General features: G+C 43.9%; 1 protein-coding gene across 2 annotated transcripts in view; it reads left to right on the plus strand.

Annotated features, from left to right (window-relative positions):
* PEX14 (peroxisomal biogenesis factor 14) overlaps positions 1–24,162 on the plus strand; it is a 105,830-nt gene that overhangs the window by 78,008 nt on the left and 3,660 nt on the right. Inside the window, exons 1-6 of one of the 2 annotated variants that reach the window (XM_050931821.1) lie at positions 3,730–3,803; positions 5,611–5,733; positions 13,607–13,692; positions 16,409–16,511; positions 17,801–17,898; positions 23,498–23,589. In XM_050931821.1, the coding sequence (XP_050787778.1) occupies positions 3,782–3,803; positions 5,611–5,733; positions 13,607–13,692; positions 16,409–16,511; positions 17,801–17,898; positions 23,498–23,589 (524 nt within the window). In that variant the 5' untranslated portion in view covers positions 3,730–3,781. Of the gene's footprint in view, positions 1–3,729; positions 3,804–5,610; positions 5,734–13,606; positions 13,693–16,408; positions 16,512–17,800; positions 17,899–23,497; positions 23,590–24,162 lie in introns of those variants that run through there. The other variant, XM_050931820.1, reaches the window with a different exon arrangement.

Below are 24,162 nucleotides of genomic sequence, written 5' to 3' on the forward strand. Positions count from 1 at the left end.
CTGAAATTGACCTGATGTTGGCCCTTTATCAAGGACATATGCAAGGAGAAGGATCAAGGGACTGTACCTTTGATCCCAGTGAAATGTATGAAACTCTATGAACTTTTTCAAAGGACTGCGTGTTTGAAGAAAAATAGTACTGGCATCTTGATTAAAAGGACCCAGGTAGCAGTGCATGGAACTGACTCTGAACAGGTGGAATCATTAATGTGGATCAGATTCCAGGATGGTTGTATGGTGATTCTGTTGAACGGTGACCATGTTCTTACGAGAACAGGTGACTCAATAGCTGTCAGGAACAGAGGACTGTAATGTCATTTCAGGATACCTGCTGATAGGTCTTCCTTTCAGTTATGTGATTTGATACAGGCATCATGCAGACAGGTGATTCATTGCAACTAAACAAAGTCAGCCAGTTTTGCTTTGTTTGCTTTTTAACAGAAACAGTGAGGGGGAGGGGAAAACCCCCACCAGTTTGTCTCTGTAGAAGTGCAGGTGTGGCGACAACCCCTCGAGTGAATCTATCAGACAAAGTGAAAGTAAAGCCGGCTTTTGAAACGACAAAAGAATTTGACTCTACATTTTTTTCTGCTGGGGGAGGGATAAAGTTTCTCATCCTTTCCTACTGTGAAATTTTCTCGTTAAAACCAATTCTGCCTTCAGAGAACTAGTGAAAATCCTGTTGCTTGAGTCACTAAACTCAGTGATGCTCTGACAAGTGTATTATGTAGGAAACAATACAGGATGGGGAATGAACAAAGTGCCCTAACAGGAGCATATGTTGAAGATTAAAAAGTTTTAATAGCTCATTTAGTCCATCTCCCAGCTCATGCAGGGTTTTTCCCTATGATATGTTATCCTCATGTTTTATCTAGGAAGTGCTGGCCCTGTGATTAAGGAACGGAGCTGGGATACAGCAGATCAGGGGTCAGTTCCCAGCTCTCCCACAGACTAACTGTGGGCTTGTCTTCATGTACAGGGCTACAGCGGCACAGCTGCTGTAGCGCTTTAGTGAAGACGCTACTATGCTGGTGGGAGAGCTGCTCCTGTCAGTGTAGTTCATCCACCTCCCCAAGAGGCGGTAGCTATGTCGGTGGGAGAAGCTCTCTGGTCAATATAGCACTGTCTACACTGCAGGGAGAGGGTGCATTAGATCGCTATAACTACTTTGTTCAGGGGTGTGGATTCTTCACACCCCAGTGTGACTTAGTTATACCAATATAGGTCTGTAGAGTAGACACAGCTTGTGTGATCTTGGACAAGTCACTTTAATCTCTCTCTGCATCACTTTCTCAACTGTAAAATCCCAGACACAGAGGGGACTTCTACCTCCCTGCTTTATTCTCTAATTTGTTTTGATTCTGTGTTTAACTACAAGTTACAGAGGCTGGGTGGTTTTCCTGAAAATCGGAAATGGCAACAATACTGAAGTTCCTGAAAGAAAGGCAACAAGAACATCTGAATGCAAAGCACTTCTAGGTGTCAGATAATGCAAATCAACACCCTCAAACCTAAAAAGAAATTTTGATGACTTTGTGAAAAATTATGACTAATTCTTACAAAAGCATCAGAGGGGTAGCCGTGTTAGTCTGGATCTGTAAAAGCAGCAAAGAATCCTGTGGCACCTTATAGACTAACAGACGTTTTGGAGCATGAGCTTTCGTGGGTGAATACCCACTTCCTCAGATGCATGTCAGTGGCTCTAAGGAGGAATGAGATAGATGGACCAGAGATGGGAGGCGGGGGAGGTTTGCATTCTGAAGGGCTGTGAAGACATCCTTCTCGGCTCAGTCCTTTCTCAGTACCCTCTGTGGTTAGATTATTCCTTGCAGATAGCAATCAACTGGAAGGAAGTGTGTGTCTAATTTGCATGAGATTATTTAAAACAAAAAAAAAGGCCTGCATTAGTCAGGGTGATGGTAAACAACGCAAAGAGATGCCTTTTATAATATAGCTGTGGCTCAGCTTTCAAAGCCAAATATAATTCACTTACAATTGGCAGTTTCCTTTATTGTTCCTTTTAACCTTTTGGATTCTGCATGGTCTTGATCTTGCTGCAACTCCAGAAGATCTAAAATGTTTGCCTTTCAAACTGGGGGGAGGCAAGCATTGGGAGGGGGCATCTTCTATTATACTGATATGATTCTATCAGTTGTCCCCAAAGACAATCCTATTAAGTACAAGCCTTTAGATTTTGTGGCACTGTTGTACACCCAAGAGAGATTGTGTTATATTTGGGTTGCTAAATTCATACTAGATGAGAGAAATGAACAAGACTGTGAATGCTTTTTAGATGCCACTATGATGAAGGACTATACATTCTTAGTGGAAGTTGTACTGGGAGGCGAATGGTGGAAGCTGATGGACTCTAGAACTCAAATTGAGGTTTGTTGTCCATGAATCAGCACCAATCCAAGAAGAGCCAAGTAGTGGAAATATTCTTCTGCCATGATACACGGTGAACATAGTGACCTGGTGTCACTTACATCAGCACTTTCTCTTCTCTAAATAGCTGATGGGCTCTACTGAAGTATTGTCTCTGGGTAGTACCAAGACCCTTGGCTTCATTTTGGCTTAGGCAAGCCAGAAGGGAGATAGGTGGCGGAAGGTCAAGTTATTTGAATTTGTTTAATAAAGAGCAGTCCAGCCATCGTTGTAAGTCAAGACAGGACACGGGGGAGGAGGGATGGCGCAGGGAGGGTGGGCTAGATGGACCACTGGTCTGATCCAGTACATAAATTCCCATGTCCTTATAATAATTATATCATTTTTTGCATTCCCAAGCCTGGAAAACAAAGTTAGACATACCTGAGTTTGGACAAAATGCTACTGGGGTGTGGGGGTGTGTGAGGCAAATTTCAATCCAAAGTAAACTTTGATGGCTAAATTATATACTGCTGAGAAAATACTTTTACAAATATATTGTACATTTTTGTTAGCATTTGTGAAAAGTGCCACATTGACAGTGTTCAGTCTCTGTGCTTGATACAATCTTGTCCTCTGCTTATTAACAGGGGGACCAATATGGTAGTGTTTTCTGTGATACAGACATTTGTTGACAAGTAATGTGAATGAGACTACTTCACGGAGGCCACAGAATAGTCGTTGGATGGTAGCAACTTTCACTCCCTCCTGACTTGTGCTGGATTCAAACCAGCAACCTAGATATGAAAGGCTCCATATCTCATTACCATTCACATGAGCTTTTCCTTCCCTAGTAAAACAGGATTATGTAATGGAAATAGTGACACTGTCACGTCGCTAGTGGGCATGACCAGAATAATGCAAGAAATTTTATCTGTAAAACTTTCTTTTTCCCAAACAGGCTGAGAATTGAGGGGGTGGGAAACAATGAGCATTATTTCCTGTTCTTTTCATAGCCCGAAGATCTCAAGGACAAAGTATCCTCCATAACTAACTGTTTGTTCCTCAATGTTAAATGTTATCACATCTGCTACCTTTGCATGGAAATAGAACAAAATGCCCCTTTTTAGAGAGAACCGCATTTGCAGCCAGCAGCTAATATTGGCTTGTGTGTCTGGCTCCAGCTTTATAAAATTCTACGGTTGCTCGTGATCTACAATAGTGGCATCTGCTTATGCTCTCTCTTCTATTGAATAATTATGAACTGGTTAAAGCCGTTCCTTTCTTATTAGGACTTTGCTTTCTAACATGGTTTAGATACCATAAATATTGTACTGGGACTTTAAAATAGAAGCCTGAGTTGATGTAGACCATCTCTTTTTGTTTTTCATGTGTCTCTTTCTGAGTCTCTGCTTTGATGAGGCACGCGTCCAACACAGGTGGAGTGTGTGTGTGTGTGTTGTCTGAGCACAAGACTGGGGGCCAAGAACGTCAGATTTAGTATCCTATTTGTGACACTGACAACTCCCTGTGACCTTGGACAAGTCACTTAACCTTTCTGTGCGTCAGTTTTTCCATTGTAAAATTGGGATAATAATATGTAACATAACTCACAGGAGTGTTATGAAGATCAGCTAATAAATATAAAACCCTCTGAAGATCAGAAGCATTGTCAGTGCTATGCATTAATAAGTAGTAGTCCAGAGACAGCCACAAACACCTGCTTCTGGCAGTAGTGTTTGTGTTATGGATTAGTCTGTTCTATGTGGATGCACAACGTGCAGTCAGATTTTACATCCTAGGTTAACTTTTCCAAGCAGGAGTAATGCTCTCAGAATCCTGGATGTGTCCTATATTACTCCTCACTGTGATGTTAAGTGCTCTGGGGGGGAAGTTCCAAGCATTCTATCCGCCAATAGTACCAAGAATAACCATGCGGCAGTACTCTGCCAATCTCATGCTTGAGAAAAAGTGCTCCCTCTGATTTCTCTCCCCACTCTCAGCTTCATGCCATCTTCCTGGTTGTCCTGTCTGCTTGGAGCAGCTTTCCAAGGGAGCAAAGTGGCCTCTCTTCTCCTCCAGATCCCAGCCCCCTTGAAATTTGTTTCTTTTGCAAGCCCTGCTACTCTGATCATCTCATTCCCAGTATTTCAACACCTTCTTGCATAAGCACCCCCATGTGGTGGTGATGCCTGAGCTAGATTGTAAGCTCCTCAGGGCAGGCACCTGGCCTTTTACTTGCTTTTGTGTGCTGTATATGGCATTCGACAGATAGTGCACACTCTTCCAGGCCCCACATTGCGGTCTCCATCCTAGCACTGCATTCTTTTGCTAGAGCACATTTTTTCCTGTTGAAAAAGCCATCCAGCTGTGCTTGCTTCCTTCACAGATGCTGGTCATCATGAATCTTTCAGCTGCTGTTCTCTTTCCCCTCATAGGGCAAATTCTCTCCATATGTTGTGGCCGCTTACAGATGGGCACCTTCGCATTTTCCAGTGACAGGAAAGACTGCACCACAATGTACCATGTGTGCAGCATGGCTACAGTGATGTGCGAAATAAAAACCAGGCTGGCCTAGGGCAATATAATCAGGCAGTAGTAGGCTGGGACAGTGCTAATCTGAAAGTTTGAGCTTGGCCTTGTTTTGATCTGTTTTGTTAGCTTTATTTCCTCCTTGCATTCTGTGTCCCATTCATACTAATCACAGGCAGTCCTGATTTTTTCTTTTTATTTCTGCATTTGTCATAAAATAAAGCAAATTATTCCCGTCTTTGGAAATGATCTAGACTAATTAGTCGTCTAACCCAATAATTAGTTTTTTGTTTCTCTGTCTGTTTTCATGCATTATTGTTGGTTTTTTCCCCATTTTTTTTTTTTACACCATTACAGATTAAAATGAGCCACATTTGCAGTTGATGGTATCTTTTTTTCAGGGGAAGAGTAGAGAATTGCAATAGAAAACTACTTCTAAAGCAGCAATAAACTCAAGGATAAATTAAGGAAATTGAATGAGCCACATTTGGAAGCAGTGTTGAGGCTAATATTCTGTCGCTTAAGGTTAAATTGCAACAGAGAGAAGAGAGGGAGTGATTTTAGTGAATCCAAAATCGGGGAGGCAGTGCTGCTCGAATCACTACCAAAATCCTTCTGCGGCTTGAAAGGGTTCTGCCAGGCTTGCAGATTTAATTACAGGTGCATCAAATGAGTAAAGATGCTAAACTAATCTCGTTTCCTCTTCTCTCCCAGGACTGACAGATGAAGAAATTGACCTGGCTTTCCAGCAGTCGGGTACTACCACAGATGAACCACAGTTCCTTGGTCCTTCCACACAGCTGGTGCCAACGCAGCCCTCTCACCTTGTGCCGTACAGTAAGTAGCCTCTTGAAAGCACCTGGTCCTATCATTTTATGCAATGATTTTCCTATCCTATTCCCTATCTGCTTTCTTACCTCTGTAATCCTTTAGTGATACTAGCTTGCAATGCTGAAACCCAGGAAACAGTAGAATCTGCTGTGATTGTTTCTAGCAAATATCCCACTTGTTGTCAGAATCACACCCCTGATCTTACTTGAAATATACTTTTTTTAATTGTTGATGAAAATGACATAAATACACAGCAGACACAATGACAAGATGGTGTCACACACAAGGCAGCTGAGGTAAAAGCTATATTAGTCCACAGACTAATGTGGTAAATTACAGTCTGTCGTTGCTTATGCTTAGGAAGCATGGTGTAGAGAGATCTAGTTTCTGTTCCCAACTCTGCCGCTGACTCAGTATATAGCTCTGGACAAGTCCCTTAACCTTTGTAGGCCTCATATCTCCCCCCACCCTAAAATTGGGGGCTAGTAATTCCCTACCTCATAGGGGATTTATGAGATTGAATTCATTAATATTTGAATAGTAGAATAAGGTCCTTGGATAGAAGGTGCTATAAAAGTGCAAAGTTATTTATTTTACAACGGAACCTGTACAAGAGTTCATCTTTACTAGGCAAATTCCTGCTTTTAGGAATCCATCACAAACTATCCAGAAAGGTACTGAGTATAATTCTGCTCCACGTTCATTGGAAGACTTACCTCCTATAAGTGACTGATTTTTATAATTGATCTCTTGAGTAGTTGCTTAAGACAGGTGAATAAAGAATTTCAGCAAACTAGGTTGTAAGTTCTTCAGGACATGGACTATGTCTTCCTAGTGTGTATGCAAAATCTAGAACAGGTCCCCACCTGTGATTGGGATTCTGCGTGCTATGGCATTACAAATAATTATAAATATAATATGGTGCTTATTTATCTTCAAAAACATTTTTCCTAGTGTTATCCAATCACACCCCCAATCTCAAAGAGGGACTGCAAAATGTTGGGGTATACTGGGTATATGTGTATATATGGGTGTTGTACTAAAATACACACACACACCATTTTTAAAGTCCCAATGGAATCTCTGTAGACTTAAGATTTACGTATACTTTTTGCTAGGTTTGTTTTAAGATGCAAATGTATCTAAGCTCCATGCAATAAAAACCAAAATGCGCACACCATTAAAAATCCATCAAGAGGAACTGTTCATCTCACATGTGTGGCTGGCCGTTTGAAAAGCAGTTCTTCCTTCACTTACCTGCCAGGTACCAAGGCCTGAGCTTGTTATTGTTCCTACCAGTCAGTAGCTCCTGAAACAGTGTTATTGTGATGATGTTGATGCCCTCTGGTGTTGAAGGTAATGCACCCATCTACCCGTGTCCTTTCTGTGGTCCAGCAGATAGGGCTCATAACTGGGAGTCAGGTGACTTGGCTGCTATGCCTAGCTCTGTCACTGGTTTAGCTGTGTGACCTTGGGCAAATCACTCAACTTCTATGCTTCAGGAACCCTCTCTTGAAACAGGGTTAATGTTACTTACCCTCCTTTGTAAAGTGGTTTCAGGTCTTAGGATGAAATGCGCCATGTAAATGCTAAGTGGTGGTGTTATTGCCTAGTGAGGCATAAAGTGTTTCTATTGTTTGCACTGAACTTGGCACGTTATTTAAGCCTCATGCAAGGTACAACATTGTTTAAACACAGTAGCGGAATTTGAGCACAGTTCCACACCCTGTATGCTGACTTGCACTGGGTGGGAGTGGTTAGTTTATGGCACAATGTAGCTATCATTAGAGTTGGTCCAAAATGACCTCCCTCATTCTGACATACCTTGAACTTTGGTGTGGCGAGAGGAAGGTTTGGAATGAGAGCTTTTCTGTCTGTAATGGGCTGCACAAGAATCCAGATTCCAGTGCCTCCAGACATTTGGGAAGGGGGGTTGAAATATGAATTTTGTGTCTCAATCTAATCTCTAGCTCTCATGGTCACAGAAAATAGCCCCCAAACCAGACCTTCACTATCTTGGTCAGGGAAACTGTACTTAGTCCCATATTAGTGACAGCTGGTTCCAAGTGCAGTTTTAACTAGCTCAATTCCAGGTCCCAGCGCAGACGGAGTCTTTGCTCGATTTATGTCATAGAGTCCCATTAAAACCACCAAAGCTGTGAAGGGCACATAGGGTAAACTGGAAAACAAGGCCAGCGTTGCCAGCTCTCACAACTTTATCACAGGCTTTGACCGATATGGTGTTCCTCTAGAGCCACAACTCTTGTTGTTCCGCGAATTGGGGAGAATCTCTGCTTTTTTAAAAAATGTTTGTTTCTAGCTTTCCTGATTGCACAGATAAGCTTGAAAACATGGCCCCTAAAGGCTCAAAAATGAGAAGGCAAATGAGAAGAACTCAAAATCTCATAATTTTAAGCCAGTCTTGTGATTTTTTTCTTTGAGACCTGACTTTTGCTTTTTGAATGTTTGGGGTTGGCAACAGTGCGGGGTCTTCTACTTGTGAACCAAACACTACGTTCTCTAGCAATCCCAAAGCACATGGAATAGCACAAAGGAGGCCAGCGTAGGCAGTATCCTACCCCTCTGTCCTTCCCCCGTTGCTTCTTTGAAGACCCTTGTATGTACACTGAGCTTCTAAGTGTGGTTATAAAAAGAATAATAGTGCAATGAAAAAGATGCATGCCTAACCTCACCCTTTGGTTGCATTGCTTTTTGCCATTCCTCTTGCCCCTCCCTTGCTGGATGTTGTCTAGTTAGATATAGGCCTGTCTCCATATCTGCCCATACAGCGCTTTGCACGCTGTTGGAAATGCACAAGTAATAATCTATGAATTGCCTTATGGCTGGCGGGTTACACTCTGCTGCAGGACAGAGTGTCCCTGCAGACTTGACCGATGATCTTTTAAGGTAGCTTATTTGCTACAGGCAGCTTTATCTGTAGGACGGTGAGAGCTTGATGGATATTTCTTCAAAGGCCCACATCTGCCCCAGGTCAGTTGTTTCCATGATAGTTTACCAAGCCACTTAATCTTTGGTAGATTCACCAGGTGCTGCACTGTATAGGAAAGAACCCATTTCTGCTCTCTATCTACTCTATATTCTTACATGACCGTCACCACCATAGTGTCTGAGCACTTCTGTAGGTAGTGCTCAAAAATACCCAAGGGACAAAACAGGCCAGTCAGAGAGCTGAACTTAAATCCTCTGAACCTCACCAGATGCCACTGTGCTTGGGCTCCTGCACTCTTGGTAACGCCGTCTGTTCTGAAGGAGATGATGCAGGAAACAAATTATACGATTTAAATACCTCTTGCTGCACAGATTGTGCTGGGAGTGGAGGCAGTAGAGTAAATTCTGATCTTTCATTGGCAATAGCTATTAGCCATATAAGTACTTTAAAAAAAAAAAAAGCCTTGTAAGTCTTTAAAAATAGCATAGATCTTGCCAGAGGTAGAAGCTATCCCTGGTTTGTCTTTAGAGCAGCAACAGTAACTTTTGGGAGGCAGAGGGAATTAAATTCCTCAAGTTTCCTGTGATTGTCCTTGAGCTTGGTGCCTCTTGTACCCTTTCACCCCTTCTCCAGGGGGGAAATTCTTTCTCTCCTTTCCTGTACTTTTGCCAAGAGGTGTCAAAACTGCTTTAAAAAAAAAAAAGCTTGATTTTGATTAATATAGAGAAACAAGACTTTGCCTGACTGATAATAAAACTGATAAATGACATTTGAATTACTTGTAGCAGTAATTTATTACATAAAATATCTTTTATTTGACATGCGATTAGTTGCTGGAAGCATCACTCAATCTGACTAGTTTAAACATGCTCTGAAATGAACCCCCAGTAAAAAAACAACAACAACAACAACAAAAAATGGGCTGTCTGCTCCTGGTGTTATGAAATACACTAATCCGGGAGTGAGGACAAAAATCTGACTTCAAATATTTAAATGATTAATTGGGTTTATATATTTTTTTACCTTTCTAGCCCCCTTAATTACAAGTAAACTCAGGGGAATTTCTGAGATAGATGCGCAAAGCTGTTTGCTTATCACCCAGGGATTGTCTACGTCCCTCACCATGACTCCATTCATGCAGATTTTATACAGACTTCCTGTGTGACCTTGGGCAAATACCTATCAAGCTATCACCGTCCAGTAGATGAAGCTGCCTGTAGCAAGTGAACTACCTTAAAAGATCACTTAAACATTCTGTGCCTCAGTTTCCACATTTGTAAAAGGGAGTAACATCCCTTCCATGCCTCACAGGGGCTTGTGAAGATTCATTAACATTTGAGACCCTCTGAAAGAACACTTAATGGAAGTGGCAAGTGTTATTTTTCTCCTTTCCCCATGACTAGTTCAGAATAGAAGCTAGAGCACCACAACTGTGTATTTCAGTGTAGTGCAATATTGGCCTATGGAAACCTTGAGTGGTGAGGGACAGATGGAAGCCTAGTATCTCCAGTTATGAATGAGGGAAGCGCTGCTCAGTTTCTGACTGAATATTAGAGTTTGAAGGACTTAGTGCTTTTCACCTCCTTCACATTAACTCATTGACCCTCACAGCATAAGTCTTACTATTCCCATGTTACAGATGAGGAAACTGAGGCACAGAGGTTAAGTCAAGGCAGTTGGCAAGTGCCCAAGATTGTAGAAGGAAGTCAATGTAGAAGAACTCAGGAGTTCCAAGTCTCAGTCCTGTGCTTAGATAACAATTGGTAGAGAGCCTGAGAGGGGATCTTAAGCACAATTCTGATTCCGTGTGGCCTTCCCCTCTTTGTAATATCACATGGTGGATGCAGAGTCCTCCCTGTGTCCCTCTCCAGTTTAGTTTCTTTCTCTCTCTCTCTCTCTCTTTTTTTTTTTTTTTTTTGCCACAAGACAGAATTGTTTCACACATCTCCAAAATGAGTAAAATGGCATTTCAGCTTCTTGTCTTTATAGACTCTCTGAACTTTAGGAAAGATCATTCTGGTCCCTTTTCATTAATAATGAAAACCAGGGGGCAATAAAATGTTCTTAGCACGAGCGTTACAGGAACACAGGGAGAGATGAGAGAGGTGAAAGGGCAAAGCTGACAGGGACCTACAGGTGTCTCTTAATTCCACCGGAGGTCAGAGCAGCAGGGAGGTAGGTGGGGACAACTAGGGGAGGCCTGACAGTCCATGCACAGGGCACATTTGGGACCCATAGCACCTCTGGGATTAATTAACCCTGTATGATTGGGAGCTCACCATCGATTGAGTTACTTTGTCATGGAAGGATGTTTTTAGTTTGGGGTTCAGTGCAAAGAACTGGAAATCCAAGGAGATCTAGGGTTCAAATCCAAACAGAGCCACTGATCCCCAAGAGTGACACTAGATTTCCTTTTGTCTGATTCCAGCCCTAGTTGTGATGAGATGAGATTTGGGATGAGAAATGGGATTAGAAAAGTTGTGTTATTAAGAACTGGGTATCGTATCTTGAGCAGAGTTCTGGAGACATTAAAATGGATAAATAAGAGATTCTCAAATGCTAAAGCTGCAGGTGCTGCGCTTACTGAAATTGTTGGTTCCCCACTCATTTAGCTCTCCAAACTACTGTTGTTCATCCATTCTACCAGTTCAGGTGGCACAGGCTTTGTTCTGATTCATTCAGATTTCCACTTGGTGGATATGCTGGGAACCATGTCCTAAGGTAGCAGGTTCCCATGATGCCTCCTTAATGGGCACATTTTCTATCTGTAGAGCCTGGGGGGCTGGGGTTCAGAAGAATTCCTGCAATAAGACACCGGCAAGAAGGGGTAAGCAGCAGGAAATCTCCATGGACAATGAGTAGGGCCCTACCAAATTCACGACCAAGAAAAACGCATCATGGACTGTGAAATCTGGTCTTCTCTCCCCCTCCCCCAATGAAATTTGGTCCTTTGTGTGCTTTTACCCTATACTATACAGATTTCATGGGGGAGACCAGCATTTCCCGAATTGGGGGACCTGACCCCAAAGGGAGTGGCAGGGGAGTCCAAGGTTCTTTTGGGGGGATTGCAGTGTTGCCACCTTTACTTCTGCGCTGTCTTCAGAGCTGGGTGGCCAGAGAGTGGGAGCTGTTGGCTGACGCCCAGCTCTGAAGGCAACACCTTACCTGCAGCAGTGCAGAAATAAGGGTAGCAATACCATACCATGCCACCCTTTACTTCCAAGCTGCTGCCTTCAGATCTGGGCAGCTGGAGAGTGGTGACTGCTGACTGAGGGCCAAGTTCTGCAGTCAGCAGCGCAGAAGTAAGGGTGGCAATACCATATCATGCCATCCTTACTTCTGTGCAGCTGCTGGTGGCAGCTCTGCCTTCAGCGCTGGGCTCCCGGCCAGCGGACATCACTCTCTAGCTGCCCAGCTCTGAAGACAGCGCCACCAGCAGTGCAGAAGTAAGGGTAGCAGTACTGCAACCCCCCCTACAATAACCTTGTGACCTCCCCCCCAACTCCTTTTTGGGTCAGGACCCCTACAATTACAACATTGTGAAATTTCAGATTTAAATAGCTGAAATCATTAAATTCATGATTTTTAAAATCCTATGCCGTGAAATTGACCAAAATGGACCATGAGTTTGGTGGGGCCCTAGCACTGAGCAAGCAAGATAGAAGAGAGGCAGGTTTCCAGTTATCTCCACCAATTAATCCTCTCTCTCCCAGTTTGGAGGGGAGACTACGTTTCCTAAACGCTAGTAGGTTACGTGAAAATTTGGATCTGTCTGGTTAGAGGCTGTGTGCCAGCCTTCACCTCTTTGGTGTCTGGCCACATCCTGCGACCAAACTTTAGGAAAGATCACTGCATCCTCTTTATTATTCGTGAAAACCAGGGGCAGTACAAGATTCTTAGCAAGAGTGTTATGGGAGCTGCAAGGGGAAAGTGAAAGGGTGAAGCTGGTGGAGAACCACAGTTGTCTCTTGATTCTACTTGCAGGAGAGGAGCAGACTGAATCTTTACTTTGCTTTGATGCTTTATGCTCCTGTGCAAAACTATGTGTTAAGTATCTCACACTCCTCTTCCCATCTTCTCTAGTTGTCGTAGTGCATATTCCGGCTCTGCTACCTCTGGCATGCCTTGGCCCCTGCTCTTAATTCAGCCAAGAAAGCCATGGAATCCTCATTAGTGCCTGTATTCTAAGGAAGCCATCCATAAAGACTGACACACAACACTTTTAGCTAGTCCTTCTTGTAAACCCACTTAGCCCCTTCCCCGCCTTCAGGAGTTTCTCCCCACTTCTAGAGAACATTGCTCCTTTCTCTAGTCCTCTTCCACTTTCTGAAATTTCTTCTCCTTCCCCAGTTTCAGAAACAGTGATCTGTGAAAGTACTCACAGCTTGCTCTTATGGGCTAGACTAAGCTAATACTAAGTGCAAACACTTTTCAGGGTCAATGCAGCAGAGATTTGAGAGTCCTCTCCAAGAAAGCAGCAAAGAATCCTGTGGCACCTTATAGACTAACAGACGTTTTGGAGCATGAGCTTTCATGGGTGAATACCCACTTGGTCAGATGCAAGTGGTTGCATCTGACAAAGTGAGTATTCACCCACGAAAGCTCATGCTCCAAAACGTCTGTTAGTCTATAAGGTGCCACAAGATTCTTTGCTGCTTTTACAGATCCAGACTAACACGGCTACCCCTCTGATACTCTCCGAGAAAAGAGCAGGTAGCTGATGTGACTCTTAATTGCTGGTGTGATTTTGATCCCCTCCTCACTCTCTCTGGAGTTACCCTGAAGTCCCTGTTAAGCTTTAGGAAACAGGAGTTGACACCGCCCTGCTCACCTTTGCCTGAATTAGGTGTTTGGTGATGCATGCAAATCCCCAAAGGCCTCCCCGCATGCAAGTTCTGACCATGCCTCTCTCTTGCTTTTGGCTATTAGGTCCCCCAGGCTCCAGATGGCGAGACTATGGTGCTTTGGCGATCATTATGGCAGGGATTGCCTTTGGCTTCTACCAGCTCTACAAGGTAAGCGGTGCTCTCCCTACTCTCCTAAGGTGCCTCGGTGCTCTGAAACAACCATGATATTGCTGCCCATGTCCCATGCTGGCTCTTGTTTGTGATGAAATCTCTGGAGCCACTGCTTTTATCAGTTCTCCTTTGGGTGTATGTGTGGAGCTGTATGGACAGTCTGACGTGGAAATGCAGCAAGTGGGGAGCAGGTCTCTTAGACAAATAATAATCATACCTAGTGCTTATCTACTGCTTTGCATCAGCAGATCTCAAAGTGCTTTACAAATGAGGTCAGTATCATTATCACCATTTTTTACAAATGAGGAAACTGGCATAAGGAGATGAAGTGACTTGCCCAAGGTCACCCAGCAGGCCAGTGGCAGAACCAGGAATAGAACCCAGGTGTCCCGAGTCCAGTCCATTGCTCTTACCACTAGATCACATTGCCTCCATGAACTAGAGACGCATCTCCTTTGTCTGGTCAGGAAGTTGAAGGAAACGTTTTTAACTCCAGCTCTATCAGCTTCCTAGTGGATATGTATAGTAACTGTGTAGACGTACACACCCACCCTGCATTTGTCTGGCTGGACATATTCTCATTCTCTGTCGCTAAAGACCTGTTCCCCACTTCTATATGGCATAACATGATAGAGGCTGTTGAGAGAGAACCCAACACATTGGTTATATAGCAAGGCGTGGGGCAAAGGCTAAGTGACTCCAGCAATAGTGGAGTGCTGCAGCCACTCACTCTGGTGCATTATGTTTCACTTGTAAAGCCTGTATGTGATTTGGGAGGTTGGAATGAGATGGAAATTAGCAATTGGCTTATTAAAGATTTAAAAAAAAAAATTGGGCAAATTGATGTGCTTGGCAAGGCCCATGTTTAAAGCTACAAATTTTTTTTTGGACGCCCTTGATCCTTTTTATTTTTTCCTTTTATTAATTACCTTGGCCTGGGGAAGGTCAGTATGGGGAGTATGTCCAGGATTGCAAGAGGTAGCTTGTTTGATGGCTGTTTAGATTGTCCCTTTGCTCCTGACTCTTCATGTTGAGCAATGATGCTGGCCTTCCTGGTCCATTCAGTACTGTAAAGGCTGGTGTGTGGGGGGGTTGATAAATGCCCAGAGTGGCACTGAGGAAGGAGCTACTTGGTCCTTATTGGATTCATAAAGGCTGGCCTGGAGGGCCTTATTGCTAGTGTAAAATGACAACTACCACAAATGTCAATTTTTTTATTTAAAATTTCTGACACAGTCTCAGTGATGGTGACAATAGACTGCCTTTCTCTTTGTGTGCAGATCCCCTCTCCACCTCTCTATCCAGACCAGAGGTCTGCAACCTTCGGCACGTGGACCATCAGGGTAATCCGCTGGCAGACCGCGTGCCGAAGTTTGCCGACCCCAATCCAGACATACAAGACACAAGCAGAGGCCCCTGTTCCCTTATGAGAGCCAAAGATGCCTTGGGTCAGCTCCCCAAGTGCAACTGGTGCATAAATTCCTTTGTCCGATGATTCAATTTTTGTGCTTGTGCTAGTGGTCCTTATCTGAAAAATAAAGACACCCTACCAAGCCATAGGTATGAGTGTTCCAGGAGGTTCAGAACAGAACCTTCTGTTTGTTGCACTTTATGATTTCTATAGGAGTCATCAGAAGCAGCTTGCTTCTCAGAATAGTGGATGTAAGAAAGTGGAGTGACTGTGTGTGCGTATGACAGCTATCTGTGGAGACAGCTACATCTCTATATAACCAACAGCACTGAGTTCAAGAGGAGGATGTTGCTATCCCACACCCCTCAGGCCTTTCTCGGACCTTTGAATATGTCTCTCTGGAAGCGTATACACCAAAAGCCGGGATAGACAAACTGTTCCTTTGTAATTGAGGCTGTCTCTGCATCTTGGTTAGCCTCCTCTCTCCTTTATCCCTCTTGCCCCAATCATGCTGTGTCTGAATGTGCTCTTGTTACACTCCACACTCAGTTCAAGTGTTCTGTGCCCCAGGAGTGGCTGCAGGAATTAGGGATGGCTACAAACATGTTAGATCAAGTCCGTCCCTTACAAGGGGAGGCTGAGTTTGATTTCGTTGCTACTGTGTATGCTGTCAGAGAGCTGCCACCACTCCTCTAGCGTCCTGACACCTCTGTATCAGCACCTCCCTTGCCTCTGCCTCCATGGCTTTCTGCCTCCATTCTTGTTAACTCAGATCCCCTCTACCTTTGCTCCATCTCCTCTGCTCTCTCATTCCCATTTCCCCAGATCTCTGCTCTTTACCGCCACTATCCTGCCTCCCCGTCTCTATACTCTCTGTCATTTCCCCTTCCCTCTACTCTTATGCCCCCTGGACCCTGCATATCTGTGCTCCGCTCTTCTCAATGCTCTGCATCTCCTGCCCTGTGGGTACAGCTGGAGTCACATGAGAGGTGAGTGCAGTGGCATTGAAATCCTTCTGGATGTAGGTAGAGAAGTGGCTGTAGGCTGAGAATTTTCCTAAATACAGCCAAGGACCTTCCCTCAGTGCCTCAGGAAAAAAGATCACAAAACTCCTACCATCCTGTTTTCTTGTGACTTATGTGAATGCCTTCTTCCAAGGGACCCCTCTCCTCACCATCTGTGATCATGGTAGTTTGTGGGATTGGGGTAGAGATGTCTGGCAAGCTCTGAGGTGCTTGGGGTGGGTTAGAAGGAACCCCTTGCATATTCCATCTCTTAACAACATCTCTGTGCTCTGTGCAGAAATACCTGCTTCCTCTCATCATGGGAGGCAAAGAAGACAGAAAACAACTTCAGAGGATTGAGGCAAACATTTCCGAGATGAGTGGCAGCGTGACACAGACAGGTAAAGATTAATGACTCCATCAATTCGCCCCTCAAAACCCTTCTCCCTGCATCCTCCATCTACCCAGGCACCCCCCCTCCATCTCCACTTTATGTGGTGACTTCATTTATCTGCTCTGAGAATCTGTTCACATTTGCAAATGAAGCTGCCGTCATTTCGGTTTAATTTGAAATTGCTTGTTTACTGTCGGCGCGGCCTCAATTAATTATGTTTTTACGGAAAGGCTCCCAACCTCAGAATATTAATAAGGGGAATAAAATGACAGCCTTTCGGAGGGCTGTAAAGTTCATTTTTAATTTCTGCTTCTCTGAGGTTTTCAGGGCCTTTTTTTTTGGTGGTTTCTCCCCCCGTTGCCTCTAAGAATCCAAAGCAGGGTCAAGAGAGTCTGTAATTACTGTGCCTCCGCTGACACCAGCCACCTTCTCTGTTATTGACTCCATAGGGCACCTGTTCATTACCCAGTGCCCTAATGATGGCCCAGATTAGCTGTTACCTGTCACGCCAATGAAGTTGTTTTTTTTTTTTTTATCAACTTGTTTACTGGATGGAAACTCCAGCTAAAACCACCAAAGCTGTAGGCAGTTCCCCTCCATCCAGACACAAGTTCCTGTTCCAGTAGAAGTTTTCCAGTGGGGAGAGGAGAGGGTGCTAAATGTGTGTCCAGCTGCTGGGAGAAGAGAGAGCATGGCAGGTTTGTTACCGCCATCGTGGGGTGAAAGAGCAGGTGGTCTGATGGTGAGAGGATATTAACTGGACCTGCTGGTGGAGGAAGTGATAAAAGAGGCTTGCCTTCTTTTCTCACTACATCCTGGGATTGATCCAGGCACCTATCTGTTTCCAGACTAGAGATAAACCCCAAATATCATGTGCCTGTGTGAGGCCTGAGGTGGATAAATAATACAAACATATAAATTCAGAGAGATGTACAAATCATAAACTGATATAATTAGAAGGGAGAGGTTTTGGACGGATATACTGTGGGCTATAGACATCTATACAATGGAAAGATAAACTAGAAATACTGGAGGTTAGATGCAGTGCAGGTAGATTACCCAGAGTGCAGATAATTTATATGGATTAGAGCGAGCGGGCGTCTGTAGATAAATTAGATATAGCAGGAATAGAGGCATCTTGTAGCTAGACAGCAGGAAGGACGTGTGTGTGTGTGTGTGTGTGTGTGTGTGTGTGTGTGTGTGTGTGTGTGTGTGTGTGTGTGTGTGTGTGTGTGTGTGTGTGTGTGTGTGTGTGTGTGTTTTTAACAGAAACTCTCCTGCTTTTTCGTCCCACAGTGACTCAGTTGCAGAAGACTTTAGCCTCCGTCCAGGAACTGCTGATGCAGCAACAGCAGAAAATCCAAGAGCTCACCCAAGAGCTGGCTGCCGCCAAGGTACTCACCTCCATCTCTTTGCTAGGTCACCCTTCAGAAATTCTCATGCCCTTTTTAGTGTACATGGCTTCCCTAGCCCATAACTTCATCCTGTCTGGCCAGTTTCTCTATGCAGCCTTGTCTCTCAAGGGTGTTAGTATAGAGCAATGACTGGGTGCCACAGGCTACACATATATGGCTTCTGAGAGGGCTTTGTTCCATGATGTTATTTGCATCTTTCATGTTCACAGTCTCCTTAATTGATCTCAGCTGTGCAACTAGTGTCCCTTGTAGGAGAGCTCATTATATACCCAGCTGGAGCAATAGGGAGCAGGATTGGCCCTCCTGCCAACCCATGGACTGAAGGAGGAAAAGGGCAGAGGTAGATGTTTTGTGTGTATTTTCATCTTGTCTGTCTACATGTCTGTTAACCAATGTATATATTCTATGCCCATCACCAGGGTATCGCAGTGCAAATCAGTCCAACATAGTCAGACACAGATTGGTTGGATTATATGACTCAGGGGAATGGAAATACGCTTTGGACTCTTCTGCATTTAAGTTGCTGGTTCCACTCCAGGCCAGGTAGTGACTAAAGGTTACCACTGTCCAATGGCTGTTAGGTGGCCTGCGTGAATGGTTTTGATGTTCTCAGTACAATAGGTGGCGCCACTACCACATTTGGCACTAATTGGCAGCCTTGTTGGGACTCTCAGTGGGGAGGGCAAGGACAGAACAATCCAAGCACAGGAGCAGTGTGAGCTCCGAACAAGAGGGGTCATCTCTCAGGCTGAGAATCGAGTGCAGTCTCCCTGGCTCATGCAGTCCTTGGTGCTTGTGCTGAGACTGCCAGCAAGGAGACCAGTTACTGCCAATAATGGCTGGTGGTTTTGCCCTGTGAATACCTGTGAGTTTGGGAATTGGGCTGAGACCCATCCAAATCAGTTCACATTGTGTCAGCAACAGCACTTTTCATTGTCCTTGGCCTCCTGGCAGTCACCAGATGTCAGTCATTCCTGAATTGGGCTGGATTTGAACCAGTGACCTAGAGGTGAAAGTCTTTCTCCTGTTATTGAAGCCTGGGATCAGTTAGTCCCTCCTTTAACTGTCAACAACCTCTGCAGAATGGGAGCTTTAGCCCTCTGTATAGCGAGATCCCTGAAACAGTTAGGTGTTTGTAGAACAGTCCTCCATCTACAGCAGTAACAGTCCTTCTTGCCCGGGCCCCAGTCTCTTGTAAACCCTTTGATAGTGTGTAACCAGTAGGCCACCTCTGGCTGTGCCGTGAGTATACCTCTCAGTAGGAATCAACTGTAAACCCAGCCATGAAAGTCAATTTATGGTCACATCTATCCACTCCAGTTTTCCTTGGGAACTGTGGCCCATCAATAGCCTGGAGCTAGTCCGGAAATTGGAAAACTGTTTTCAGGTTGTAAGTGTTAAGATTAAGATCACATGTTGGGCTTTCAGAAAGGAAAAGGGCATAGGAGTGTTGGTGATTTAGAGAGTCTTTAAAAAGTTCTCCCTCCTTTCCCTCTTCTGCACTGAGATGGTAGCACACACTGTTATGGTATCTCAAGCTCATATGAACAAAGAAAGACTTGGGCAGCCCCACAAACCAAAGAGTAAAAGCTGTGTTTTCTCAGCTGTAATGTAAGTTTTTATATCTGCGTTTCCAACTGCTACTGGCATGCTGTAAAAAATTAAAAAGAGGGGGTTTAAGTAATTAAAAAACCTACATAAAAACTCAAGCCTTAAATTTTCTACAACTGTTTTTTAAAGAGACTAGCTAAAAAGCCCCAGATGTCAGATTTTATTTCTAAATCCTAGGCATCTGGCACCATATGTGTTTTGGAAATTTGAGTCCTGTGCAGGCCGGTGAGTGGAAATCACTCCCTTGTTAATGTGCTGATGTAGCTTTCAAAGTCTTGGAGAGCCAGAACAGTGGCTCCTGGATTCTTGCTGTCGGAGGGCTGAGTGTGTGAATCCCAAGGGAACGCATCTGTGTATATCACCGCTACTACAGACTGAGTCTCTCCCAGCTGGAATCATTGTAGGGAATGTTGGCTGTGAAGGTGCTCTTGTCTGTCCAGCCTCAGCTGAAGTCTATGTAAGGAATGAGTAGGAGCATTGGCTGTGGGGGAATTCACAGTTACTCCATATGAACCTCCTTCTAGCAAGAGTCACTAAACTCTGGCAAGTCAAGTGCAAAAGTATAGTTATTCAGCCCAAAAAAGGATTTGAAGAGCAATTAGCAAAAAGATACAAAAATAATTTTTTAAAGTATTTCAAAAGCCTGCCATAAGATCAGTGGGGCAACTGGATGATTGAGGTGCTAAAGGAGCACTCAAGAAAGACAAGGCCATTGTGGAGAAGCTAAATGACATCTTTGCATCAGTCTTCACTGCCAAGGATGTGAGGGAGATTCCCACACCTGTGCCATTCTTTTTAGGTGATAATCTGAGGAACTGTCCCAGATCAAGCTGTCAGTAGAGGAGGTTTTGGAACAAATTGATAAATTGAACAATAATAAGTCTCCAGGACCAAATGGTATCACCCACAAGTTTTGAAGGAACTCAAGTATGAAATTGGAGAACTACTAACTGTGACATGTAACCCATTGCTTAAATCAGCCTCTGTACCAGATGACTGTCAAATAGCTAACATAACACTGATTTTTAAAAAACGCTCCAGAGACAATCCTGGGAATTACCGGCCAGTAAGCCTAACTTCAGTATCAGGCAAATTGGTTGAAACTATAGTAAAGAACAGAATTATCAGATGAACAATGAACGCAATATATTGAGGAAGAGTCAACATGGCATTTATAAAGGGAAATCATGCCTCACCAATCTATTAAAAGGTGCCAACAAACATATGGATAAGGTGATCCAGTGGATAGAGTGTACTTGGACTTTCGTGGTGCCTTTGACAAGGTCTCTCACCAAAGGCTCGTAAGCAAAGTAAGCAGTCATTGGATAAGAGGGAGTGTCCTCTCATGGATCAGTAACTGGGTTAAAAGTTAGGAAACAAAGAGTAGGAATAAATAGTTTTCACAATGGAGAGAGATAATAGCCAGGTCCCCCAAGGATCTGTACTGGGACAAGTGCTATTCAACATATTCATAAGTGATTTGGGAAAAGCAGTAAACAGCAGTGTGGAAAAATTTGCAGAAGATACTAAATTACTCAAGGTAGTTAAGTCCAAAGCTGATTGCAAAAAGTTACAAAGGGATCTCAAAAAACTGGGTGACTGGGCAACAAAATGGCAGATGAAATTCAACGTTGTATAATGCATGTTGGAAAACAGTCCCAACTATACGTACAAAATGATGGGGTTTAAATTAGCTGTTACCACTCAAGACCAAGATCTTGGCATCATTGTGGATAGTTCTCTGATAACATCCACTCAGTGTGCCAAATAAAGCTAACAGAACATTAGGAACCAGATAATAAGACAAAATATCATAATGCCACTATATAGAATCTCAGGGTTGGAAGGGACCTCAGGAGGTCATCTAGTCTAACCCCCTGCTCAAAGCAGGATCAATCCCCAGACAGAGTTTTGCCCCAGATCCCTAAATAGCCCCTTCAAGGATTGAACTCACAACGCTGGGATTAGCAGGCCAATGCTCAAACCACTGAGCTATCCCTCCCAAAATAAAGCCTTGATATGCCCACACCTTGAATGCTGCATGCAGTTGTGTTCACCCCATCTCAAAAAAGATATATTAGAACTGGAAAATGTGCAACAAAAATGATTAAGGGTATAGAACAGCTTCTATATAAGGAGAGATTAAAAAGACTGGCACTGATCAGTATAGAAAAGAAATGACTCGATGGGGGGGTGTATAACAGAAATCTATAAAATCTTGAATGGTGTGGAGAAAGTGAATAAGGAAGTGTTATTTACCTCTTCACATAACCCAAGAATCAGGGTTCATCCAATGAAATTAATAGGCAGCAGGTTTAAAACAAACGTAAGAAAGTATTTCTTCACACATCGCACGGTCAACCTGTAGAACTCTTTGCCAGAGGATGTTGTGAAGGCCAAAAGTATAAACTGGGTTTAAAAAAGAATTATATAAATTAATGGAGGATATAAATCATGGCTGTTAGTTAAGATGGTCAGGGACACAATCACATGCTCTGCATGTCCCTGACTGCCATAAAATGGGAGTGGACAACAGAGGATGGATCGCTTGATAATTGCCCCATTCTGTTTATTGCTCAGAAGCATCTGACATTGGCCCCTGTTGGAAAACAGAATACTGGGCTAGATGGACCGTTGGTCTGACCCAGTATAGCCATTCTTGTATTCGCTGTGGGGATTGGATAAGGGGCACTGTCAATGCAGGAGATTATTTCTTTTTCTGAGTGCTCTTCTCTTAGTCGCGTTTATATGTGAAAGCAAAATCAGATATTGCTTCTAGTCCCATGAATATATAAAACAAAAACTGCCAAGTTATTATTTGCAGCAAATCTTCCTAAAGCAGGGCCTTGCCCCAGTTTCTATCCACTATCTGACAGACGTTACTCTGCAATATTGATGTGGTGCCAAAAGCAGCTGTATCAGAGTTCCGTGAGTTGCTCATCATCTTTCCTCACCAAATTGGGCTCTTTGCCTTGAAATATCCAGAGGAGAATGTCTAGTACAGCTGCTTCCGGGAGATAGAGTCTGGTAGCTCAGGCACAGCTCTAATTATTCTGATCTAGAGGAGAGTCCTTCAGGCTTTTACACATCTATTGCTCAGTCCCCCTAGAAACTCCATGCAGTACAGTCTGGTGGTGGGGTTTTTTTTTGGTGATCTAGAAGAGATTGAGTTCGTGCTCTCAGTCAAGTTTCTAGCATGCAGGTACTCCAATTATAATCTGCTCCCTGGACTGAGGGCAATGTCAGGAAAGAGAGAAGGAACTGACTCTATCTACATTATAGACACGAGGTTACAATTTCAAATCACGTAAATCCCACCAACTTTCAGTGGGACATAGGATCCTAAATCACTCATGTGCTTTTGAAATTTTTACTCAAAATCTCATGCCCTCTTCTCTAGAAGTGGTGTGTCCAGGTCAGGGCTGAGCATGTTGGCAAGCCCATGTAAGGAAGCTTGCATTGCTTCTCAGATGTTCTGCATTGGTTCTGTGGCTGGTGGCTGCCCTCGGTTTTCTTACAGACACCTTGCTGTTGGGATCTCTGTTCAGCACCCTAGGATATACTAGCTTTTTTTTAAAAAAAAGAGAGAAGAAAACGCCCTTTGGGGTGCTTTAGCAAAGGCCAGGCTTGGTGCATTGATTCTAGCCTGCGCAAAGTGTGTTGGAAGTGGGTTAACCTTCCCAAGAATGGAAGAGAAATCTTTGACTCCTCCTAGCATCAGAGCAAAGAAGTTTTCCTAGGAGGTTGCCAATAGGACAGTTGGCCTGTTTTGGGAGCCACTCAGGTACATAGCTCACATTGTGGAAATCCCTCTACCCAGTATCGAGAGGTTTTAAATGCCAGAGCCCAGGCACAGTGGCCCATTACTGAAGACTCTAGGGGTGGAGAGGGAGGGTAGGAGGGAGAACCACTCTGAGTTATCTCCAAATCCACTCTCTCACCATTGCCTCTTCCATTTGTGTCCTAGGCCACCACTTCCACCAACTGGATCCTGGAGTCACAGAATATCAATGAATTGAAATCTGAGATCTACTCATTAAAAGGGCTCCTCCTAAACCGGTATGGAGGGGTGCGTCAGCGGGATAGTGCTGCGGGGAGGGGTGACGCTCTTTGGGATTCCCTCAGGAAGGAGGAGGGCATTATCGGGAGGAACTAGAACTAACCCTTCCCCTCTGTCAATGCTCTTTAATAATATTACTTTGCACTTCACTATTGCCTTCTATCCAAGGGTCTCAGAGCACTTTACAAACATGCATTGAACCTCACGGTGCCCCTGGGAGATAGGTAACTTTTATTGTTTCCATTTGGGATAGAGATTGTCTGACACATAGTGAGTGAGTGAGTGGCAGAGACAGGAATGGGGCTCACATCTCTGAGTTGACCACAAGATCACCCTCTTCCCCTGAAGCATCTCTTGTGCTCATTGGCTCTTAGTTGTTCCACCTCGGCCTTGTCTATTTGCCCAAATGTAACAAAGTCTGCCATCATCACTGCTCTGTGACACAGGTAGGGTCAAAGACTCATTTAAGATGAGACCAAACAGCTGCTGGATGTAAGCAAGTGCACTAAATGGGTGCAGAGGCCTGGAAATTGGGTTGGGGTTGATTTTCTTTTAAGCCGCACCTGAGGGAA

This window comes from Gopherus flavomarginatus, chromosome 21 (assembly GCF_025201925.1).
Source record: "Gopherus flavomarginatus isolate rGopFla2 chromosome 21, rGopFla2.mat.asm, whole genome shotgun sequence".
Taxonomy (NCBI): Eukaryota; Metazoa; Chordata; order Testudines; family Testudinidae; genus Gopherus; species Gopherus flavomarginatus.